The sequence below is a fragment of the Balaenoptera musculus genome, chromosome 2, assembly GCF_009873245.2.
Source record: "Balaenoptera musculus isolate JJ_BM4_2016_0621 chromosome 2, mBalMus1.pri.v3, whole genome shotgun sequence".
Classification (NCBI taxonomy): Eukaryota; Metazoa; Chordata; class Mammalia; order Artiodactyla; family Balaenopteridae; genus Balaenoptera; species Balaenoptera musculus.
In genome coordinates this window covers 91,111,912-91,132,355 of record NC_045786.1, presented here as the reverse complement: position 1 = coordinate 91,132,355, position 20,444 = coordinate 91,111,912, and the positions used below count along the sequence as shown (strand labels likewise).

At 39.8% G+C, this 20,444-nt stretch overlaps 1 protein-coding gene across 3 annotated transcripts in view; it reads left to right on the top strand.

Annotated features, from left to right (window-relative positions):
• NUSAP1 (nucleolar and spindle associated protein 1) overlaps window positions 1-20,444 on the top strand; it is a 37,398-nt gene that overhangs the window by 13,982 nt on the left and 2,972 nt on the right. For 2 of the 3 annotated variants that reach the window (XM_036843134.1, XM_036843132.1), the window contains exons 3-9: window positions 1,598-1,741; window positions 3,134-3,290; window positions 7,839-7,940; window positions 9,048-9,157; window positions 12,625-12,806; window positions 14,438-14,595; window positions 17,537-17,653. In XM_036843134.1, the coding sequence (XP_036699029.1) occupies window positions 1,598-1,741; window positions 3,134-3,290; window positions 7,839-7,940; window positions 9,048-9,157; window positions 12,625-12,806; window positions 14,438-14,595; window positions 17,537-17,653 (970 nt within the window). The remainder of the gene's footprint in view (window positions 1-1,597; window positions 1,742-3,133; window positions 3,291-7,838; window positions 7,941-9,047; window positions 9,158-12,624; window positions 12,807-14,437; window positions 14,596-17,536; window positions 17,654-20,444) is intronic. The other variant, XM_036843133.1, reaches the window with a different exon arrangement.

The following is a 20,444-nucleotide window of genomic DNA, read 5'->3' as shown; positions in this document are numbered from 1 at the left end:
TGACCCTAAAGGAAACATGATACAGAAAACAAATGAAAGCTTTAAAAAATGTCTTACAATAACCTATTGAATTATCAGCTCTTGGAATCAAGCTACACAGACGATTTAATTAAGGTTACATAAAAAGCTATAAATGTTAACAACTTAGAGAATAGATGACAGAAGTTGAGATAAGGACAGGAGGTGAAGGAAGGTATAAGGATGCTAATATCTGCAGTTTACAGGATATGTGTCTGCAGTCATGGAACAAGAAATAAAGGTTTAAGTATGTTTAAAGCTGCAAAGGTAATTGAGTAAGTGGTATAAGTCTATTAGGAAGAAGATGCGGAGATGAGAGTGGTGCAAATGAAGTAAATCTTAGTACATGAGGCACTGAAAATAGTTATTGAAAATGCAAATGAATATCCCATCAGCAAATCATTAGTGATATGTAAGTAACCACTTAACATCAAACCCTAGAAATAGGAAGGGTAGGGCAGAGAATGAATTACTTTTCATTATACTCCCTTTAGTATTTTATTATTTTAACCATATGTATGTATTAGTTTATTTCAAAAAATTAGAATTTACGTTTAAAAAGCTACAAAAACAAATCAAGCCTCTCCTTTATTGTCTCTAGGTAGGATAACATGCTTAATGCCTTCCTCACACTCGGTGAGGATATAATTCACCTATTTTTCCCTAGTGCTTTTATAGTTTCATATTTTACATTTAAATCTTTAATCCATCCAGATTTCATTTTGGTGTGAGAAAATGATCAAGTTTCATTGCCCACCCCCTCACCAAAAACATGAAAAACATAGTCAATGTTTTCTCCGCATCATGTGTTGAATAATGAATCCAACCATCCCCCACTAATGTGATGTACAACCATTGTCATACGATGCTTTCTTCTAGAAGCAGTTCTGTTCAGGACATTCTGGTACCTGTGCCATGCTGTTTTGTTGACGTAACTCTTTACTTCTAGTTTATGATAGTGCACATGCCCTTCTTCCCTTACTCCCTTTTGTTGACCTTTAACAAGTTACTTTGGGCTCTCTAAGCCTCAGTTTCCCTACCTGTGAACTGCAGATAATGTTAATCCTTGTCTCATAGGCTTTGAGGAATAAATGAGAGATAATCCATGTGAATACTTAGCCCAGTGCAGTTATGATATTAGCTGTAATTGTTATTAATTATAGCATGCTGCCTAGCATATAGTGTATATTCAGTAAATTAACATACTTTTAATAATTTGTGGGAATTCCCTGGCACTTTCACTGCCATGGGCCTGGGTTCAGTACCTGTTCAGGGAACTAAGATCCCACAAACTATGTGGTGTGGCCCAAAAAAAAAAAAATAATTGGCTTATTTACGCACACTAAGATACCTTTGAATGCTTTGCAAGCCTAGTTTTTTAGCTTGGGTTGTTAAGTGTGATTGTTTCTTTCTGAATACTCTATCATTCTTGTCCTTGCCTATAATTTAGTGCTGGAGGGTTTTAAAATTATCTCTTGCATATGTAATACATGTTTTTTATTCAGTTTAAATTCTGATTCTTCCTGAGCATTGTAACTCTATACATTGGACATGGCAGATTAATGTCTCTCTTTTTCAGGATGAAATTCAAACTTCTGCATCTTCTTGTGATGAGACTGAGGTACAGCTCAGCAGCCAGGAACAAGCTGAGAGGGAGCCAGTTGGCCATGTCACCAAAACAAGGAGAAGGCGCAGGACTGTCCGCAGGAGCCCTGACTCCCAGGTGAATAGAAATGTGCAAACTAAAAATAAGCTACCACCTGTGCCCAAACTGGTATATTATTAGGGAGCCTCTCTTAATTCCCTTATGCTATCGGGTGCTGGCAAACACTGCTGTGAGCTCCATGAAAGCGCACACCCGAGTCTGACCTCATCACCACGCCCTGGGCACTGGCACTCGGGAAGCACTTAGTAAGTATTAAGCACAAATTAAACGTTTGTTGAATAATATGAACATTCATTGAGTGTTTACTTAAGTGAGGTGTAGTAAGTAAGAAGGAAAGAGATACCAACATCAAATATGATTTTTTTTTTTTTTTCCTCCTTCCTATATTGTCCTGGGCCTGGTGATCAGCTGAGCTTAGTCTTTGAACAGTGTGGTCATGTGATTCCGGGGGCTTCTCCCACTTGCTCTGAGAGGACTCTGACTTTATTATCCTTTCATTCAAATGTAGCTTTTACAAGATGGTCCTAATTTTTATTTTCCAGCTTTGTGTAGTCCCTCAGTCATTAGCTTGTCTAGGTCTCTCAGTGTTAGTTTCTCCTCCCTAGGAGAGCAACCTCTGCCATGTATGCCTTCCAGTGGTCCCTAGTCTCTACTATTCCCAGATGCATGTTCTCATGACATTTGGTGAGGCAGAGAACCAAATCTGCCACTCAAAAAAGCTTAGTCTCCTACTTTTCTTTCTTTTTTTTTTTTTTTTTTAATATTTTATTTTATTTATTTATTTATTTATTTATTAGTTATTTATTATTTATTTATTTATTTAATTGATTGATTGATTGATTGCTGTGCTGGGTCTTCGTTTCTGTGAGAGGGCCTTCTCCAGTTGCGGCAAGCGGGGGCCACTCTTCATCGCGGTGCGCGGGCCTCTCACTATCGCGGCCTCTCTTGTTGCGGAGCACAGGCTCCAGACGCGCAGGCTCAGTAATTGTGGCTCACGGGCCCAGTCGCTCCGCGGCATGTGGGATCCTCCCAGACCAGGGCGCGAACCCGTGTCTCCCGCATTAGCAGGCAGATTCTCAACCACTGCGCCACCAGGGAAGCCCCTACTTTTCTTTCTTTAATTCATTTTCCTCCTCAATTTGGTACCTGTCTTTGGAAGGCATTGATTACTTTTTTCTTTCTTTATGTCTGACTATTGGCAATGTTTTTAATGATGTGTTTTTAAATTGAGATATAATTCACATGTAACATCCTATCAGTTTCAGGTGTACAATGTAATGATTCAATATTTGTGGTGATCATTTCACAATATATATACAATAAGTCTAGTTAACACCTCACGTAGTTTTTTTCTTGTGATGAGAACTTCAGATCTACTCTTAGCAATTTTCAAGTGTGAGTCCTTCTTATTTGTTATTGAAAACATTTATTTTCTTTTAAAATTTGTAGCAGGATCATTCAGAGATAAAAGTATGTGATCCTACTGAATTCCAGAATCAAGAAAAGCATGAAAACCAGGCTCTCAGAACTGCTGTAGAAGCTCCTTCTCTACCAAACAAGAGTCAAGATGAGAATGCAGTGCCCTCAGGAAAAAGTGGAATAAATGGTATGCCAAGTAACTTTAAAAATCCAAAATTGCTAGGGTAACCATGTGCATTAGTTTCCTAGGACTGCCGTAACAAAGTGCCACAAACTGGGCAACTTAAAACAACAGAAATTTGGGAATTCCCTGGCAGTCCAGTGGTTAGGACTCAGCGCTTCACTGCCGGGACACGAGTTCAGTCCCTGGTCGGGGAACTAAGATCCTGAAAGCCATACGGTGCCGCCAAAAAAAAAAAAAAACAAAAACAAATTTATTCTCTCACAGTTCTGGAGGCTGGAGTCTAAAATCAGGGTGTCAGTAGGGCCATCTTCCTCCAAGATGCTGGGGAGAATCCTTCCTGGCCCCTTTGTACCTTCAGTGGTGGCTGTAGACCTTGGCTTGCAGCTAAATCTCTGCCTCCTTGTCACGTGGCAGTCTCTCTGTGTGTGTTTTTCTTTCTTTTTTTTTTTTAAAAATATTTATTTATTTATTCATTCATTCATTCATTTATTTATGGCTGCGTTGGGTCTTCATTGCCGTGCGCAGGCTTTCTCTAGTTGCGGCGATCGGGGGCGACTCTTCCTTGCAGTGTGCGTGCTTCTCATTACGGTGGCTTCTCTTGCTGTGGAGCATGGCTCTAGGCCATGGGCCTCAGTTGTTCTGGCATGCGGGCTCAGTAGTTGTGGCTCGTGGGTTCTAGAGCGGAGGCTCAGTAGTTGTGGCGCATGGGCTTAGTTGCTCCGCAGCATGTGGAATCTTCCCAGACCAGGGCTCAAACCCGTGTCCCCTGCATTGGCAGGCAGGTTCTTAACCACTTCACCACCAGGGAAGTCCCTATTTATTTATTTATTTGGCTGTGTCCAGTCTTAGTTGCGGCACGTGGGATCTTTGTTGCAGCGCATGGGCTTCTTTCTAGTCGTGGTGTGTAGGCTCTCTAGTTGTGGCACACGGGCTCTCTAGTTGTGGTGTGCGTGCTCTAGAGCTCATGGGCTCAGTAGTTGCGGCACACGGGCTTAATTGCCCCACGGCATATGGGTTCTTAGTTCCCTGACCAGGGATCAAACCCGAGTCCCCTGCATTGGAAGGTGGATTCTTAACCACTGGACCACCAGGGAAGTTCCTGTGTGTCTTTTTCTTTACATCGTTTTCTTAAAAGGACACCAGTTATATTGGATTAGGTCCATCCTAATGACCTTGGTTTAAGTTGATTACGTCTACAAAGACCCTTTCCAAATAAGGTCAGATCACAATTATTACAGGTTAAGACTTCATTCAGCGTATCTCTTTTGGGGAAACAGTTCAACCCGTAACACCATTATGTAGAACTTCTAAGTGTTCAGCAATGAAAGCAAAAGTTAGAACCAAATACAGTAGGCCATCAGGTCACCTTTAATAACCGTGTAGAAAGCAGAATATGAGTGGTAGCTGGAAAGTTTAAGGCAGTTGATCTTAAGGCAGGATGAGGAGAGAGCCTGGCTCGTTCTGCCAATTAGCTCCTTCTGGCCTGCTCCAGAGACAGGTACAAAGACCTGTTAGCCCCTTCAAGTAGGACAGTTAAAAAGGATCTGCAGAGTCTACCTTCCCAGGAGTGTGGCCATTTTATTATGATAAATGTATATTTTACTTAGTCTCTAACCTCCTAAAAACCTCTTTCCTAAACTTTCTCAACTAAAAATTTGTTTCAATAAGGCCAGAAAACTTCAGTTCCCCTATGCCTAACAGGACTTGGTGCTTTCTGATTTCATCCCTCAGGAAACCTGCCAGTTGCAACAGTGTCTCAGTGTTCGTTTCCCCCAGCACATCTATCTGGGACCTGAGGCTTGCCTGAGGGGATTGGGAGAGAAGATGATCCACTCATGTCCACCAAGCAGTTAAATGCAGAATTTCTAATGCTGAGCCCTCCCAGTTTCCCCAGAATTTTGAATGTCTTCTAAATCTAGGAAGTTAAAGAAGGTAGATGTTCTGATTTGTAGGTCTGAGGTGAGCCTGGAATTCTGCAGATTTAATAAGTACCCCAGGTGATTTTGATGCATATGCCTCATAAACCCATTTTGAAATCCTGAGACGAGGGAAATGTAAAGAAATATGACAGAGTCAGAAGTGGGGGTGGAATTTAAAATATCTATTATTCCACCAATTGTGTTGTTGTCAAGAAGACTTACCTCTAGGACCCAGTTTTGAAGGCATGGGAAAAATGAGGGTGGACCCTTTAAGTCAGGTTTGCGCAATGAAGCACACAGGCTGTTTGAAGGAGAAAAATCTGATCGTGTAGTTTCTGGTGAGAGGAATTTTTTAAACTTTATTTTGACATAATTCCAGACTTAAAGTTGTAAGAATAGTACCAAGAGTTCCTATATATCATTCACCTAGATTTCTCAAATGTTAATATTTTGCCATATTTGCTTTATCCTCCTATTTATATTTATATACATATATACGTACGTATATGTGTTATATACATTTTTTTCCTGAACTGTTTGAGAGTGTTTCAGATATGTGCCCTTTTACCCCTAAATATTTCTGTGTGTTTCTTAAAACATAAGGACCTTTTCTCACAAACGTACAGAGAGCAGAAAGTTCACTGATAAGGCTTCTTCATATTCCGCATTACAACTAACCTCTGAGAAACAACCACTTGTCAAGGTTTGGTGTAGCATCAAAGAAGAATATCCACAATTATCTGAAAAGGCTATTAAAATACTCTTCACTTTCAACCACATAGCTGTATATGGCAAAATTTGTTTTCATATATTACTTCAATCAAAACAATATATCACAACATATGTATACAGAAGAAGAAAAGAGAATCCAGCTGCCTTTTATTGTCAGATGTTAAAGAAATTGTAAAAAAAAATAAAAACAAAAAACGCTCTACTCACTTTTTTGATTTAGAAATTTTAGCCATTTTTCATAAATTATTGATGTTAATGTATAATGGGTATATTTTTAGTGAATCAAATATTTTTAAATGTCTTAGTTTTAATATCTAATATGGCACATAGTGATACAACGTACATGAACAAAAATTCCTTGGGGTCCTCAGTAATTTTTGAGAGTACAAAGGGATCCTGAGGCTAGAAAGTGTGAGACCGGCTAACTAACCTGTAGACAGACCTTATCTAGATTTCATCCCAGCAATGTCCCTTAAAACAAAGGCAAATCTCGACTCATCCTTTGCATTTCATTGCCATGTCTCTTTTTTTTTTTTTTTTAATAAATTTATTTATTTATATATTTTTTATTTTTGGCTGCATTGGGTCTTCATTGCTGCACACGGGCTTTCTCTAGTTGTGGCGAGCGGGGGCTACTCTTTGTTGCAGTGCACAGGCTTCTCATTGTGGTGGCTTCTCTTGTGGAGCACAGGCTCTAGGCGTGCGGGCTCCATAGTTGTGGTGCGTGGGCTCAGTAGATGTGGCTCGTGGGCTCTAGAGCGCAGGCTCAGTAGTTGTGGCACACGTGGTTAGTTGCTTTGTGGCATGTGGGATCTTCCCAGACCAGGGCTCGAACCTGTGTCTCCTGCATTGGCAGGCAGATTCTTAACCAGTGCACCACCAGGGAAGTCTTGCCATGTCTCTTTAAGCTACTTTAATCTAGAACAGTTCCTCAGCCTTCCTTTGTCTTCTAGCGCATTGACCTTTTTAAAATACAGGCCAGTTTCTTGGGTCCTCTGACTTGGTTTGTCTAATGTTGCTGATGGTTAGATTCAGATCATGCACTATTGGCAGGAATCCTGCAAACTAGGGCTGTGTCCTCCTCATTCAGCACCCCAGAGGGCTCAGATGTTGGTTTGTCCTATGACTAGTCTTGTCAACTTGCATCACCTGGTTATGGTGGTGTCTGCTAGGTTGCTCCTTTGTAATAGTTACTATATTTCCATTTGTAATAAGTATCTTGTGAGGAGTGACTGTGACTCTTTAAATATCCTATTTCATGGCCAAGGTCCAAGCAAAAGCCCTATAGCCCCTCTGCTCTATCCAATCATTCTTTTGCCTTGTTTTATGGATGCATTGGGAAACCTTAAGGATGAGTGACTTTATAAGTAGCATTTCTTGAAAACCCACCTGCACAGTTTTTAGTAGATTGCCTTAAGCTGAAAAAGATACTAGAATGTGGGAGATAAGTAGGGGGAAATAGCAACCCTTATATACATGATGGCTTTAACTGGATTTAAAGAACAAAAGCAAAACAAGTATAGAAGCAAAGGACCTGAGAAAATATAATAAATATAATAATAGCCAAAATGATAATAGTGTTTCTTAGGCTGGTGGGATTGTGTGACTTTTATCATCCACGTTAAAACAACTAGACATGTTCATAGCAAAAGTTCTGGAAAAGAGTTTTATAAACATACAGAAATTTAAAAACACCTATACAAGAAGCATAAAATTTCTGTCTACTTGAAATACGAGCTAAAATTGTGGTGATGCTGTAACTAACGCTTTGTGCTCCTTGTGCCCTGTCTCCCGTACCTTGGCAGAGGCCTATCCCATGAATGTGCTCCACGTTAACTTACATTTCTTAATGGCAGTAATTTTTGGAAGTCTTTCATTAGTTCTGTGTCCTTGGATTCAGGTAATGAAGGTCCAAAGATACCTTCAGAAAGAAAGAAGTCTCTCTACACAGATGGGTTTTCCAAACGTGGAAAAAATAAAAGAACTGCAAGCACTACTCCAAGTAAGTTTTGCACACAAAGAAACATAAAATGGTGGTTGGACCCCTTCAGGCTGACGCTGGAGAGGCAGTGCACCGTGACAGCCGAAGGCTCAGACACTGGCATTGGGGTTTGCGCCCCCCGTTCCCTCATTTTCTACCTGTGAGACCTCGGGAAACTTATTTATCCCCAATAAACCCACGTCCTCAGTTTAAAGTGGGAATAATTAAACTACCTGTTTCATCAGGTTAATATATGGATTAATTAAGACTGTTTTCCACTTCTGATCACCTAGCAGGGCAGCTAGCCTGCAGCAAGTATTCAAGAAATATCTGAGAATTAATGTGTATCAAGTACTTGGCACGATGTCTACCTTGTAAAAACTTATTATTATTTTTAGTAATAAGTCTAAGGGACTCCATATCTGGACATGTAATTCTCTTTCTCTATTGCCTGGCACATAGAATGTTGATTGTGCTATATATTTAGAGTACTTAAAATGCTGCTTAGCATATATGAGAAATTCTAACACTTAATTATACTTAATAAGAATATAATTAGTTAGAATAGTACAGAGCAGGGGTCAGCAAACTATTGCCCATCTTGGCCTGTCTTACAGCCCTTGAGCTAAGAATTGTTTCTACAGTTGTAAAGCGTTGTATAAAAGAAAGAATATGAGACACAGACCACAGTGTATGTGACCGCCAAGCCTAAAATATTTACTGTCTGCCCATTTATAGAAAGTTTGCCAATCCTTTGCATAGAGCTTTCTTAGCATTATTAAATGTCAAATTTATGATTAAGTAAAGGCCATTTATTAATTGGTGAGGGGAGAGGACAAATCTGTTAATCTTTTCTTATCCTCTGGACTAAACCAAGATGTTAGTCAGCAGTGAAATGGACAATGGAGAGATAGATGGTCAGTGTTTGATAGTTTATAAGGTGAGTATGCTTTGCCCCTGACTTTCTAAAACCTAAATGTTTTGAAATTAAAATTTTAGCCAAGATGATGCTGAAGTTGAATGTCAGGGATGCCGAGACAAGAATAAGTGTTAACAGAAAAACATAGGGAAGGTGAATAAATGGATTTTGTCTTGTTGTTAATTGTCATATTTGGGGAAATATTCTAGATTTTAAGAAGCTTCATGAGGCTCGTTTTAAGGAAATGGAGTCCATTGATCAATATGTTGAGAGAAAAAAGAAACATTTTGAAGAACACAATTCATTTAATGAACTGAAGGTATGCTGATAAAATTATGTTCTTAATGGCACTAAGCTGTTTGATTTTAATGTTGATACTGTGTATATACCATGGTTAATACAATTAGCTATTATTCTACTAGTGAAATGGATTTGTTTCAGTCTAATGTATATTTATTATTTTAAATTTGTTTTTGAGAATTTTCAAAACCCTCCAGATAAAGCAGTGACTCTTCACTATGAAAAAGAATTCTGTACAAAATAAAGTTAAAAAAATAAAACATTTAAAAAAAATTTTTAATAAAAAATTTAAAAAAAGTAAACAGTAAAAAAAAAGGGAAAAAAAGGAAGAACTCCAAAGTAGCAATAAGTTGTTCTGTTTTCCACATTCAGACACTGTGCCTATCACTTTTGTTGGGGAAGGACTGATATATGGCTGAAGCCATCTTTCCCTGTCTCTGACCTAAAGGGAAAATTAGTGACTAGCAGTTGCTAATTTAAAGGCTTCCTGTCATAACTGAGCTCCCTGTGTAGGGGGCCTTCAGGCCAGGTCCTACTGGACTCAAGCAGCTTCGAGTAAGAAAAGGTAAAGTCAACCCCGAGGTTGAGTTAGCAGCAGGGTAGTGAGTAAATAACATCCTAGGAAGTTGATGTTCCTCTCTTACATGGTATCTGGTGTTAAAGGGGTGCCACAAAGATGGATGGGAAACATTTTTGAATTTAATAATACATAATAACCTGCCTATTTCTCAAAGAATTTGAAACAGTTTGTGGTATTACACACAACACAAAACAGTATAAAGCTGGTTTAAAAGGGGCAGAAAATGAGCACTGTTAACAGGTACAGTGACTAATATATCAGTCACTCAGTTGAGTTTTGAGTTTTCTGATATCAGTGCCAATGGGGAAATGCACTGGGTAATAAGTTCTAAATAATTAAAAACAAAAAACAAAAAAACATACGGTTCTTAGAAGCTTAATCTTGGATAATAAATGTTCACTTGAACATTTATAAAACCACTGTTACCACAGTTGAAGACACTGTTATCAACCTTCTAGCAAACAGTCATGGCATTAAACATCTCCATTCCTTCCTACTGATCTAACAACATGGGTGGACAATCCAGGGAAGAGATATTCAGTATGTCCATAAGAAGACTCTTAAATATTAGCAAGGGCTAAGTATCACAACATTCACAGCTGAATATTGGGACAAGAGGCCCATCCTGGAGGAGCGGGGGAGGGTGTCCTGCGGATGCTTTACAGAAAGTAGACAGTTAGCTTCTTTTTCTGCATAGGCATGAGCTAGCCGCAAATATGCCTGTAAGGAGGGCCACTCGTTCTCCTTACCATGAAGCTAAGTCTACTTAAGTACTTGATTGAAAGTCAAGCTTTCTGTACTACATAATATGGATGAACTAATTTCCAGGTAAAAGTTAAGGGCAGAACAACTGCTTCAACCATAAACTTGAGTGTAGCCTTGAAGATGTGTTGAATAAATAAGTAGCTTACATTATTTTTTAGTTGATAGCCCCATCTGAATGAGTTTAGTTCTAAAATCCCACCCCAGCGCCACTGTTTAAGGAATTGGCCAATCAGATGGGTTATTTGGTATGATCTGTTTGGAGACTAGAGAATAAAAAACAATTACAGTGACTTCACCATAGCTAATATGGTTTTCTTGACGGTTGACTTGTTTGGGGATTGGTCATTTGGAGAATGATGGACAATAAGAAATGAGCAGAGATCTAGAGAGAATCATCCTGGCTGTGACCAATCTCTCCTTTCATGATTAGAGGATGGAAACCTGATTGAGTTAGTTGCCGAATGGCTCCCCTCTGCAATGATCTGAAACCTTGTGCCCCGAGTTGCCTGTTTACTTTGCTAACAGTAGGAATGACCAAATTTTTTTTATCTTTGACAGTATATGACAAAATCCCAATTGAATTTGCATTTCTCTGATCATTACATGTTACATGTTTATGTTACAAATCTTTATATGTGTTCATTGATGGTTTTTCTGTGAATTTGCTTTTTCTTAATTTTTGCTGATTTATGAGCCACTTATCTATATTAATGACATATATTATGTATTATATGTTCCAAATACTTTCCCACAGTTTGTCTTAACGGTGTCTTACCTTGTGGAAGGTTTTATTGTTTTATCCAACTATCCAGCTTTTCCTTCTAAAACTGAGGGTTTTGTCTTGCTCTCCCTGTCCCAAGATCATAAAAATATGCTCTTGTATTTATTTTTACTGCTTTTATTATTTTTTCCTATATTAAATCCTTAACCCAGATTTTTATTTTTATGTATGGTATGATTGAGCTCTTTGCTTTGTTAAAGCAGGATTTTTTTTGCTAAAAGAAAGGAAGGAATTGATTAGATACACTGCAAACAAAATAAATTAGTGCCACTAGAGTCTGCGGCATAATATTCTACCTGAAAAGTCAGAAAGATTGGTATTCAGTGCGAGTAGAATCATTTAAACATAAGTTGCTCAAGCAAAGGTGTAGAGTTGGTGGTTCTGTCACCAGGTGAACTGGAAAGTGGGAATTTTAGGGGAAAGACAGAAGAAGGCATAAAAGTTGTGGTTAAACATAACAGCATACTTAATACATCTAACCTTTCAGCTTATAGTAAAGATACGTATTTACCAAATATTTTGGTTTTACATTTGTCTCACAACATGAGAATCTCTTCTGCTTGTATGTCGAAATGAGAAGTTAACATAATTCTCTAGTTTCTTGTATTATTTCATAGGATATAATCAGAATTTTTATGTCTTTTGGCTTTACACTGTCAATTTTAATAGTCCTATCTCTGCTGTCAGTTAGTGAAGTTAGATTTCTTCTGCTTGCAACAGAGCTTAGACTAATGATAGTAAAAACATTCAATCATTCTTTGTGCTTTGACAGTATCTAAAAAAAGATAACATAATCGGAACCCTTCCCTGCCATTTCAAAGAGAGCATTTCCCTTCCTCCCTTCTTTCTTTTCTTTAGGTTTTTTAAAAAGAACTTTAAAAAGCTATTGGGGAGCCAGGGGTGGGTAGGGGAGGAATTATTTGTAGATTCCATAAGCTTTTTACATAGTAGGTTTCTCTTTGAGTTTGTATTTAATAAACTGCATATCATGCTCTCAAAGGAACCATCTTTCCAAGAGAACCGATTTATCCTCCCTTTCTGGCCATGGGGGACTGTTTAGCCACCTGCTTTCTCTAGTTAGAAAATACCTGGGGACATTGTAGCTGGGAGAGGCTTTCTGTAACACGTTACTCAGCGCAACCAGAAGTTTCTCTTAAATCAGAGTCACCATAGCAACACAGGTGCAGGGAACTGCTCAGCCTGCCAGGCAGGTAGGGTAGGGTGAGGTAGTGCGGAAGGAAGGATGACAGGGTTAAAAGTGGCGATGAAACGGGATAAATGGGGGGCACTCTCCTGCACTTTGCCCAGACAATACTGTCTCAGAGGCCAGCTTTAATGTGGTGCGTTTCCCTTTCTTCAGAAGCAGCCCGGCACTAAGGGAGTGGCGGCAACTCCAGTTCCTCCCCGAGAAAGACTCTCTGTGGCTTGTACCCCCGCCAGCCAACGGGGCTCACAAGGCCGGCCCCACGCAGGCCGTAGCACCTTGTGTGTGAAGAGGCTGGCCAAGCGCTCCGCGCTCTCAGCAACTAAGATGAATGTCAGGTAAAGAAGAGCTCCAAAATGGAACCAAGGGCGAGGGCTCAAAGCTTTACTGCTTCTAATACATTTCAGGTGGACTACAACAAATGTTTTAATGTTGATGAAAAAGGAGAAAGGATCGGAATAGAGAGAAAGATCAGCAAACGGTTTTTATTTATAAGTTACTTTTTTTCCCTTAAATTTGTGTTTGATTTTCTCATTTTGTCCAACTTCCCTAAGCTCGCGGTTGGTTTTTTTTTAAACATTACCTTTGTATTCGTTTTTTTTTTTTTTTTTTTAATTTATTTATATTTTGGCTGTGTTGGGTCTTCATTGCTGCACCCGGGCTTTCTCTAGTTACGGCGAGCGGGGGCTACTCTTCCTTGCGGTGCGCGGGCTTCTCATTGCGGTGCCTTCTCTTGTTGTGGAGCACGGACTTTAGGTGCACGGGCTTCAGTAGTTGTGGCACACAGGCTCAGCAGTTGTGGCTTGCAGGCCCCATTGCACAGCCTCAGTAGCTGGGGCACACGGGCTTAGTTGCTCCGCGGCATGTGGGATTGTCCTGGACCAGGGCTCGAACCCGTGTCCCCTGCATTGGCAGGCGGATTCTTAACCACTGCACCACCAGGGAAGTCCCCCTAAGCTCACATTTGATTCAAAAGTAAAGATAGAAAATAAGATCTAGGGCTTCCCTGGTGGTGCAGTGGTTGAGAATCTGCCTGCCAATGCAGGGGACACGGGTTCGAGCCCTGGTCCGGGAAGATCCCACATGCCGCGGAGCAACTAAGCCCGTGAGCCACAACTACTGAGCCTACGCATCTGGAGCCTGTGCTCTGCAACGAGAGGCCGCGATAGTGAGAGGCCCGCGCACCGCGATGAAGAGTGGCCCCCGCTCGCCGCAACTAGAGAAAGCCCTCGCACATAAACGAAGACCCAACACAGCCAAAAATAAATAAATAAATAAATAAATTTATTTTTTAAAAAAAGAAAATAAGATCTATATGGATGTTTTACCTTATTAATTTAAGGTATGTCTGCAAAGATGTGTAAATAGAAAGTTTTCCGTTGACGTAAATATAAAGTTGAAGCTAAATTCCTAATCTCCCAATTGAGTGAGCTGAAGAATTGACTCATCCTAAAGTATGAACATTGTAACCCACTGGGTACTGCAGTAGCATAGCCATCTCATGCTCATTGATCCCTGTTTTCTTTCCTTGTGCCTTTCCTAACATCAGGTTAGCCCTCAACTGTGACTGTCCCCACAGATGAAGATCTTCAGGCTCCTTTCTCTTAATACCGAAATTTGATTCTCTCATTTTTTAAGGGCATTTGCAGCATCTAACAGAACTGGTACATGGTGACACTTCCCCAACACATGCAATTATCTGACATAGTTTTTAAAAACTGAAAAATGCCCTTGAATTTGGAATTCTATTTATTGAGTTAGCCTGGAATATGAGGTACCTATACGTGGCAGTTCTGATTGTATTTATTAATAGTTAAGAACACCATGGTCAGGGGCTAGTCCTTGCTTCATGCAGGGTACAGAGCAGCCTGGAATTGGTAGCACTTTTCAGTGCTTGGTGATGGGTAGGTGGTTTTGTTTAGAAGCTTGACCCAAGTACTCATGTCTTATACTCCACTGTCCTATTTAGGTTTTCAGCTGCTACTAAAGATAATGAGCATAAGCGTTCACTGACCAAGACTCCAGCCAGAAAGTCTCCACATGTGACCACATCTGGGAGTACCCCAAAAGGCCAGGCTGTGCTCGGGACACACAAGTTAAAGATCACAAGGGCTGAATCTGCTGCTGGTAAAAAAAAACAGAACAAAACAAAACAACCTCCCTCCCACCCCCCAAAGTTCTGGTTTATCTTTAAGCCATGTAGCTTCCTAATATGATTGTCTGTTTCTTTAAAGCCTCTCCATTATCTATAGAATCAAAAGCAAAAATTTCTCTAGCATATTTTTCATTTATACTGGCAAGGGAAGTGCCAGAGACACAGACAAAAAAACTGATATATCTTCCAGAGGACTCCATCCTGTCCAAGACTAGCCCTGAAATGGTGACCCTCCCTGAAGAATATTCAGCCCCTTCTCAGGGATTAGGAGTAGGATTACAGTATTCATTACAGCCTCTGAATGGTTCTGCCAGACTCTGAAACTAACAGGACCCAGAGTTCATGGAATAAATGCCACACTATTGACTACTAGTAGATTGTATAAGCCAGAATAAGCCATATAGATAATCTTCTACACACTGTCTACTTAATCATCACCTACAAAGACCAAGTGGTTTTCAAAAGAACACTGCAATAACAGTGTGAAGGTTTAAAAGAGTATCACCAACAGGTTAAGGCCTGTATTAGAACTGAGTATATCAAAATTCTCTCAAGAGTCCTACTGAATGTCAGGCAAGAGCCTTGATTACACAGGAAGGACTGCCAGATTACCTGAGACTAGAGCAATCCAGCAGGAGTTTAAACAAGAGGAGAGTATTATTGTTGGTAATAATCAGCGTGGAGACTCTGAGGATTTTTTCATGCCTTTAACACCTAAATTAAAGATTGAATAGTGGGACTGACAACTAAATTTCAAGAGAGAGTACAGAGGTGGGATCAGAAAATTTATGATTCTTCCTCTAAATGACCTCTCTCATTCCTACCCACCCTTAATCGTTTGTATATCAGCAAGGAAACATTCCACAATAACATTCTAAATCGTCCTGTAATAGGGGAAGAAAGGGGCTTGGGCAGAGAGCAGGGCTAAAAAATGAAGAGTGGACTTAGGCCTAAGATGTGACTGTGTCATTTTACATGGAGCAGGGGTCACTGAGCAGCACCCACCTGCCTAATACTGAGAAAGGACTCACAAATACTCACAGATAAGGACATGAGGCAGGAACTAATTGTTTGCCATATCCTGAGCTTTCTCCTCTAAGTAACTCAGGGGTGTGCCCAGTCGGAATGGGATAGTTTTCTTTCCCCGGTTATCAAATATGAATTTTATACAAAATGAAATCAAACTAGTTTTTTTCTTGTGATTTGCGTTATTCACTATGTTTCAAGAATCATATTAATAAATGAGCTAAAGTTCATTCATTTTCACCGTGTTTTTCAATTGTATGGATATATTTCAGCTTATCCATTTTACTGCTCATGGACCCCGTGGGTATTTCCAACTTTTGTTATTTTGTATAGTGTAGCTGTGACCATTCTGGAACATGTCTCCTGTCCATGTACACAGTTTCTCGAGAGTAGGACTGGGGCTGCTGGATAGTAGGGTAGACAGACACTTAAATTACTGGTTGAATTGTACTAGTTTATATTCTCATCAGCAGGGTGGGACAGTCCCATTGTTCCCCTCCCTCCCAACACTTGATAGCAACACAGTGGAATGGCTTCAGCACAGGAGTTCTGTGCTTTTCTGGGTTGTTTCACTAGGTGGTCCTAGATCCTAGTTGCTTGTTCACATATACAGGCAAGTGCCAACATTTGACAATGGCTTGAATGCAGCCTGTGAGGGGAAAGGATTACAAAATGTGCCAGATATATGCTGCCCAACTGTAGCAAAAATGTGGCTTACCAAATTATACCATCCTGGTATATTTTTAATTTTGTTACAAAAATTCATATTCTTCGGTAACAGCCTTCATTAGTAACAACCAGAGCCATGGATCTTTTTATTTCTATGTGATTAGGTTCCTTGCAGGCTTTATATCTGTTTGTGTTAATGAAAATGTTACTATTAACAAGATATAATTTTTTTAAAGGGTAGGGAATTCCCTGGTGGTCCAGTGGTTGGGACTCCACGCTTTCGCTGCAGGGGGTGCAGGTTACATCCCTGGTCGGGGAAATAAGATCCCGCATGCCACATGGCTCAGCCAAAAAAGATAAACTAAATTAAAAAATAAATAAAAGGGTAAATATCAGGGAAGCAGCCTGAAAATTTACCCGATTTTTTTTTAAATTGAAATAAACTTGATTTACAATGTTGTGTCAGTTTCAGGTGTACAGCAAAGTGATTCAATTACACATATATATACATATGTATATATAAATGTATATATAATCTTTTGCAGATTCCTTTCCCTTATAGGTTATTACAAAATATTGAGTATAGTTCCCTGTGCTCTACAGTAGGTACTTTTTTTTGGTTATCTATTTTATGTATAGTAGTGTGTATATGTTAATCCCAAACTCCTAATTTATCCCTCCCACCCAATTAATTCTTTTTTTTTTAAATGTTTATTTATTTATTTGGTCTATGCGGCATGCGAACTCTTAGTTGTGGCATGCATGCGGGATCTAGTTCCCCAACCGGGGATTGAACCCGTGCCCCCTGCATTGGGAGCATGGCATCTTACCCACTGGACCACCAGGGAAGTCCCTCACCTGATTAATTCTTAAAACAGGATTCTAAACTCCAGCTGATCCTAGGAAATGTCACAATATTTAGACTCTTTGGGGAGCTGCTAACAGGGGAACAGCTCAGGGGTTAGTTTTCCTCAGTTATTCTTTTCTCCTCTTTTTTTTTTTCCTTCCCCCCCACCCCGTATCCTCAAGTCCATTCTCTATGTCTGCATCTTTATTCCTGTCCTGCCCCTAGGTTTTTCAGAACCATTTTCTCCTCCTTTTTAACCCTATATCTGTTTCAGACTGTTCATATTGAATTCTATTTTTAAGATTGAATAAGTGATACTTAAACAGGTCTTTTTTTCTAATTAAGCCCTTGGATCTTGTTTGTTATTTTAGTTATTACCCCGTTCAATTTGACAACTGAGGCAGCGCAGACTCCGATCTCACATAGAAAACCAGTGTTTGATCTCAAAGCAAGTTTGTCTCGTCCCCTCAACTATGAGCCACACAAAGGTATGTGGGAATGTTTTGATGTACAAGATTTAAGATTGAACAATTCTGCATCTGAGGATGTGAAAAATTCTAGTGACTCAGTGGAAGCCATACTTGGCATAGAATTCCTGCCTCTGCCCCTGTATCCACGTGACCCATGATTTAAAAAGTGTCCATTAAACAAATACTAAAAAAAAAAAAAAAACTAAATAATTGATTCACTTACGTTTTTATTAAGCAAAGACAACTTCTAATCAGTGTTACTACAAAGTATTAATAAAACTTCAGCCAAAATCAAGAAACTTGGAAGTTAGGCTGTGGGTAAATGAATGTTTTCTTTATAGTTTTTAAAGGATCCCAAGCTAAGAACCACCGGTCAAACAATCTGGGACATTTATTGGCCAGATGTCGCTCTTGGGGATATATTAAAGTATCTTTACATCCATTTAAAACATCAGTACTTAATGTGATCTATCTGTCAGTGCTTCTGGAATTACTTTAAAACAAAACCTTCCTATAAGAATCATGTTATGTAAGTGTTTATCTTTAAATTACTAATGTTAATGAAACAAATATAATGAAAATGTAAGTCTTTTTTTTATAAATTTATTTTTGGCTGCATTGGGTCTTCGTTGCTTCGCGTGGGCTTTCTCTAGTTGTGGTGAGCAACTACTCTTCGTTGCGGTGCGCAGGCTTCTCATTGTGGTGGCTTCTCTTGTTGTGGAGCATGGGCTCTAGGTGCACGTAGGCTCAGTAGTTGTGGCTCGCGGGCTCTAGAGCGCAGGCTCAGTAGTCGTGACACACGGGCTTAGTTGCTCCGCAGCATGTGGGATCTTCCCAGACCAGGGCTCGAACCCGTGTCCCCTACATTGGCAGGCGGATTCTTAACCACTGTGCCACCAGGGAAGCCCGAAAATGTAAGCCTTATTTAGAGGTAAGAGTCAAACTGAACCGTGGTTTAAGAAAACTTCTCCCACCCATTTTTCCTCCCCAAGTTTTCCCATCTGTGGCAATGGCACCCCTCTCCCGAGTGTCGGGGCAGTAGCCTAGGAGTCATCTTTGGTTCCTCACTCTCTCTCAGATCCCATATCCAGTCCATCGGCTAGTCCTTTCAACTCCATCTTTGAAATTGATCTTTAATCTGACTACTCTTCATCCCTCCACTGTGACTCCCTTTGGTCCAAGTCACATCATCTTACCTGGGCTTCTACAAAAGCCTCTTTGCCCCACTACAACTTTAAAAACAAATCAGAGCACATCACTGCGTGCTCAGAACCTCCTAAGGTTTCCTATCTCTCTCCCACCCTCATTTCATTGCCTCCTCCCTTCCCTGACTCTGTGCCAACCACACTGGTGTTTCAGCTCCTCAAACACTGAAACGCCATCCCCTCCTCCATGTCTTTGAACTTGTTATCCCTCTGCTCCACCTGGAACACTATTTCCACTGATCTTTGCACAGCTTGCTCCTTTTTTTTTTTTTTTGCTCCTTTGTTTTAATGGGGCATCCACTCAACTGTCAGCAACCGAGAAAGGTCTTCCCTGCCCACCCACCCACCCACACTCTTTATTCCTCACCTTGTTCTACATTTCTTCATAGCACATAGCACCACCTGGTGTTATCTTACTTGACTACTGTCTACCTCTACCACCAGAAATGTAACCCCAGGAGAGCAAGGATTTTTGACCACTTGGTTCACTGCTATGTCCCTAGCACCTAGAATAGTCCCTGGCACACACCAGGTACTCAAAAAGTATTTGTTATGGGAATGACTGATCACCACTTCTACTGATGGTAAAAAACCTGGTTGAGAGCTTCATCTGTGCTTGTAATTTTATATCCTAGACAAGTCACTTAATTCCTTTATGGAAGGGAAAATAAGTACTACTTCAGTGGTTACTGAAAGGATCAAATGATACGGCAGCTGTGAAAGTCCTTTTTATAAAATGGGAAACACTGCAAATGATAATCTTTGGTACTCAGAAGTAGGTCAAACTATACAAATAAACTAATATATAAACATCTGGAAATTTGGTCACAGTTCTAAAGCCAACAAAATATTCCCACTTGTTCCATTCCAAATACATTTTAATAGGTAATAATAATAAACTGCACAGATGAAATACTACTTTAATATTAAACATTCCTGTTGCAACGTTGGGATAAACTACTTAGTTGTTATGGCTTATTTTAATGTGCTATGTAATGGGATTCAGTATTAAGGGTTTTTTTTTTTTTTTTTTTTTAAGATTTTTTTCTGGCTTTCCAAGGATTAAAAAGTAGAAGACAGGGCTTCCCTGGTGGCGCAGTGGTTGAGAGTCTGCCTGCCGGTGCAGGGAACATGGGTTCGGGCCCTGGTCTGGGAGGATCCCACATGCCGCGGAGCAACTGGGCCCGTGAGCCACAACTACTGAGCCTGTGCGTCTGGACAAGAGAGGCCGCGATGGTGAAAGGCCCCCACACCGCGATGAAGAGTGGCCCCCGCTCACTGCAACTAGGGAGGGCCCTAGCACAGAAGCGAAGACCCAACATAGCAATCAATCAATAAATAAATCTTTAAAAAAAAAAAAAAAAAAGCCAGGTTGAGTATTTTTAAAAAAAATAAAAAAAATAAAAAAAATAAAAAGTAGAAGACACTTATTTTTAGAGGAAAAAAAATGTAATGTCTATCTGTGGAATATTAAATTGAAATTAATAGAATTATACTGGCAAATGTCTTTAAAAACAAAGTATGAATGTTGACAGCAAGCAGGTAGCCTCAGATGAAGAGAAAATTAGGAATATAAATACAAAAATCTTTCCATTTATTTATTT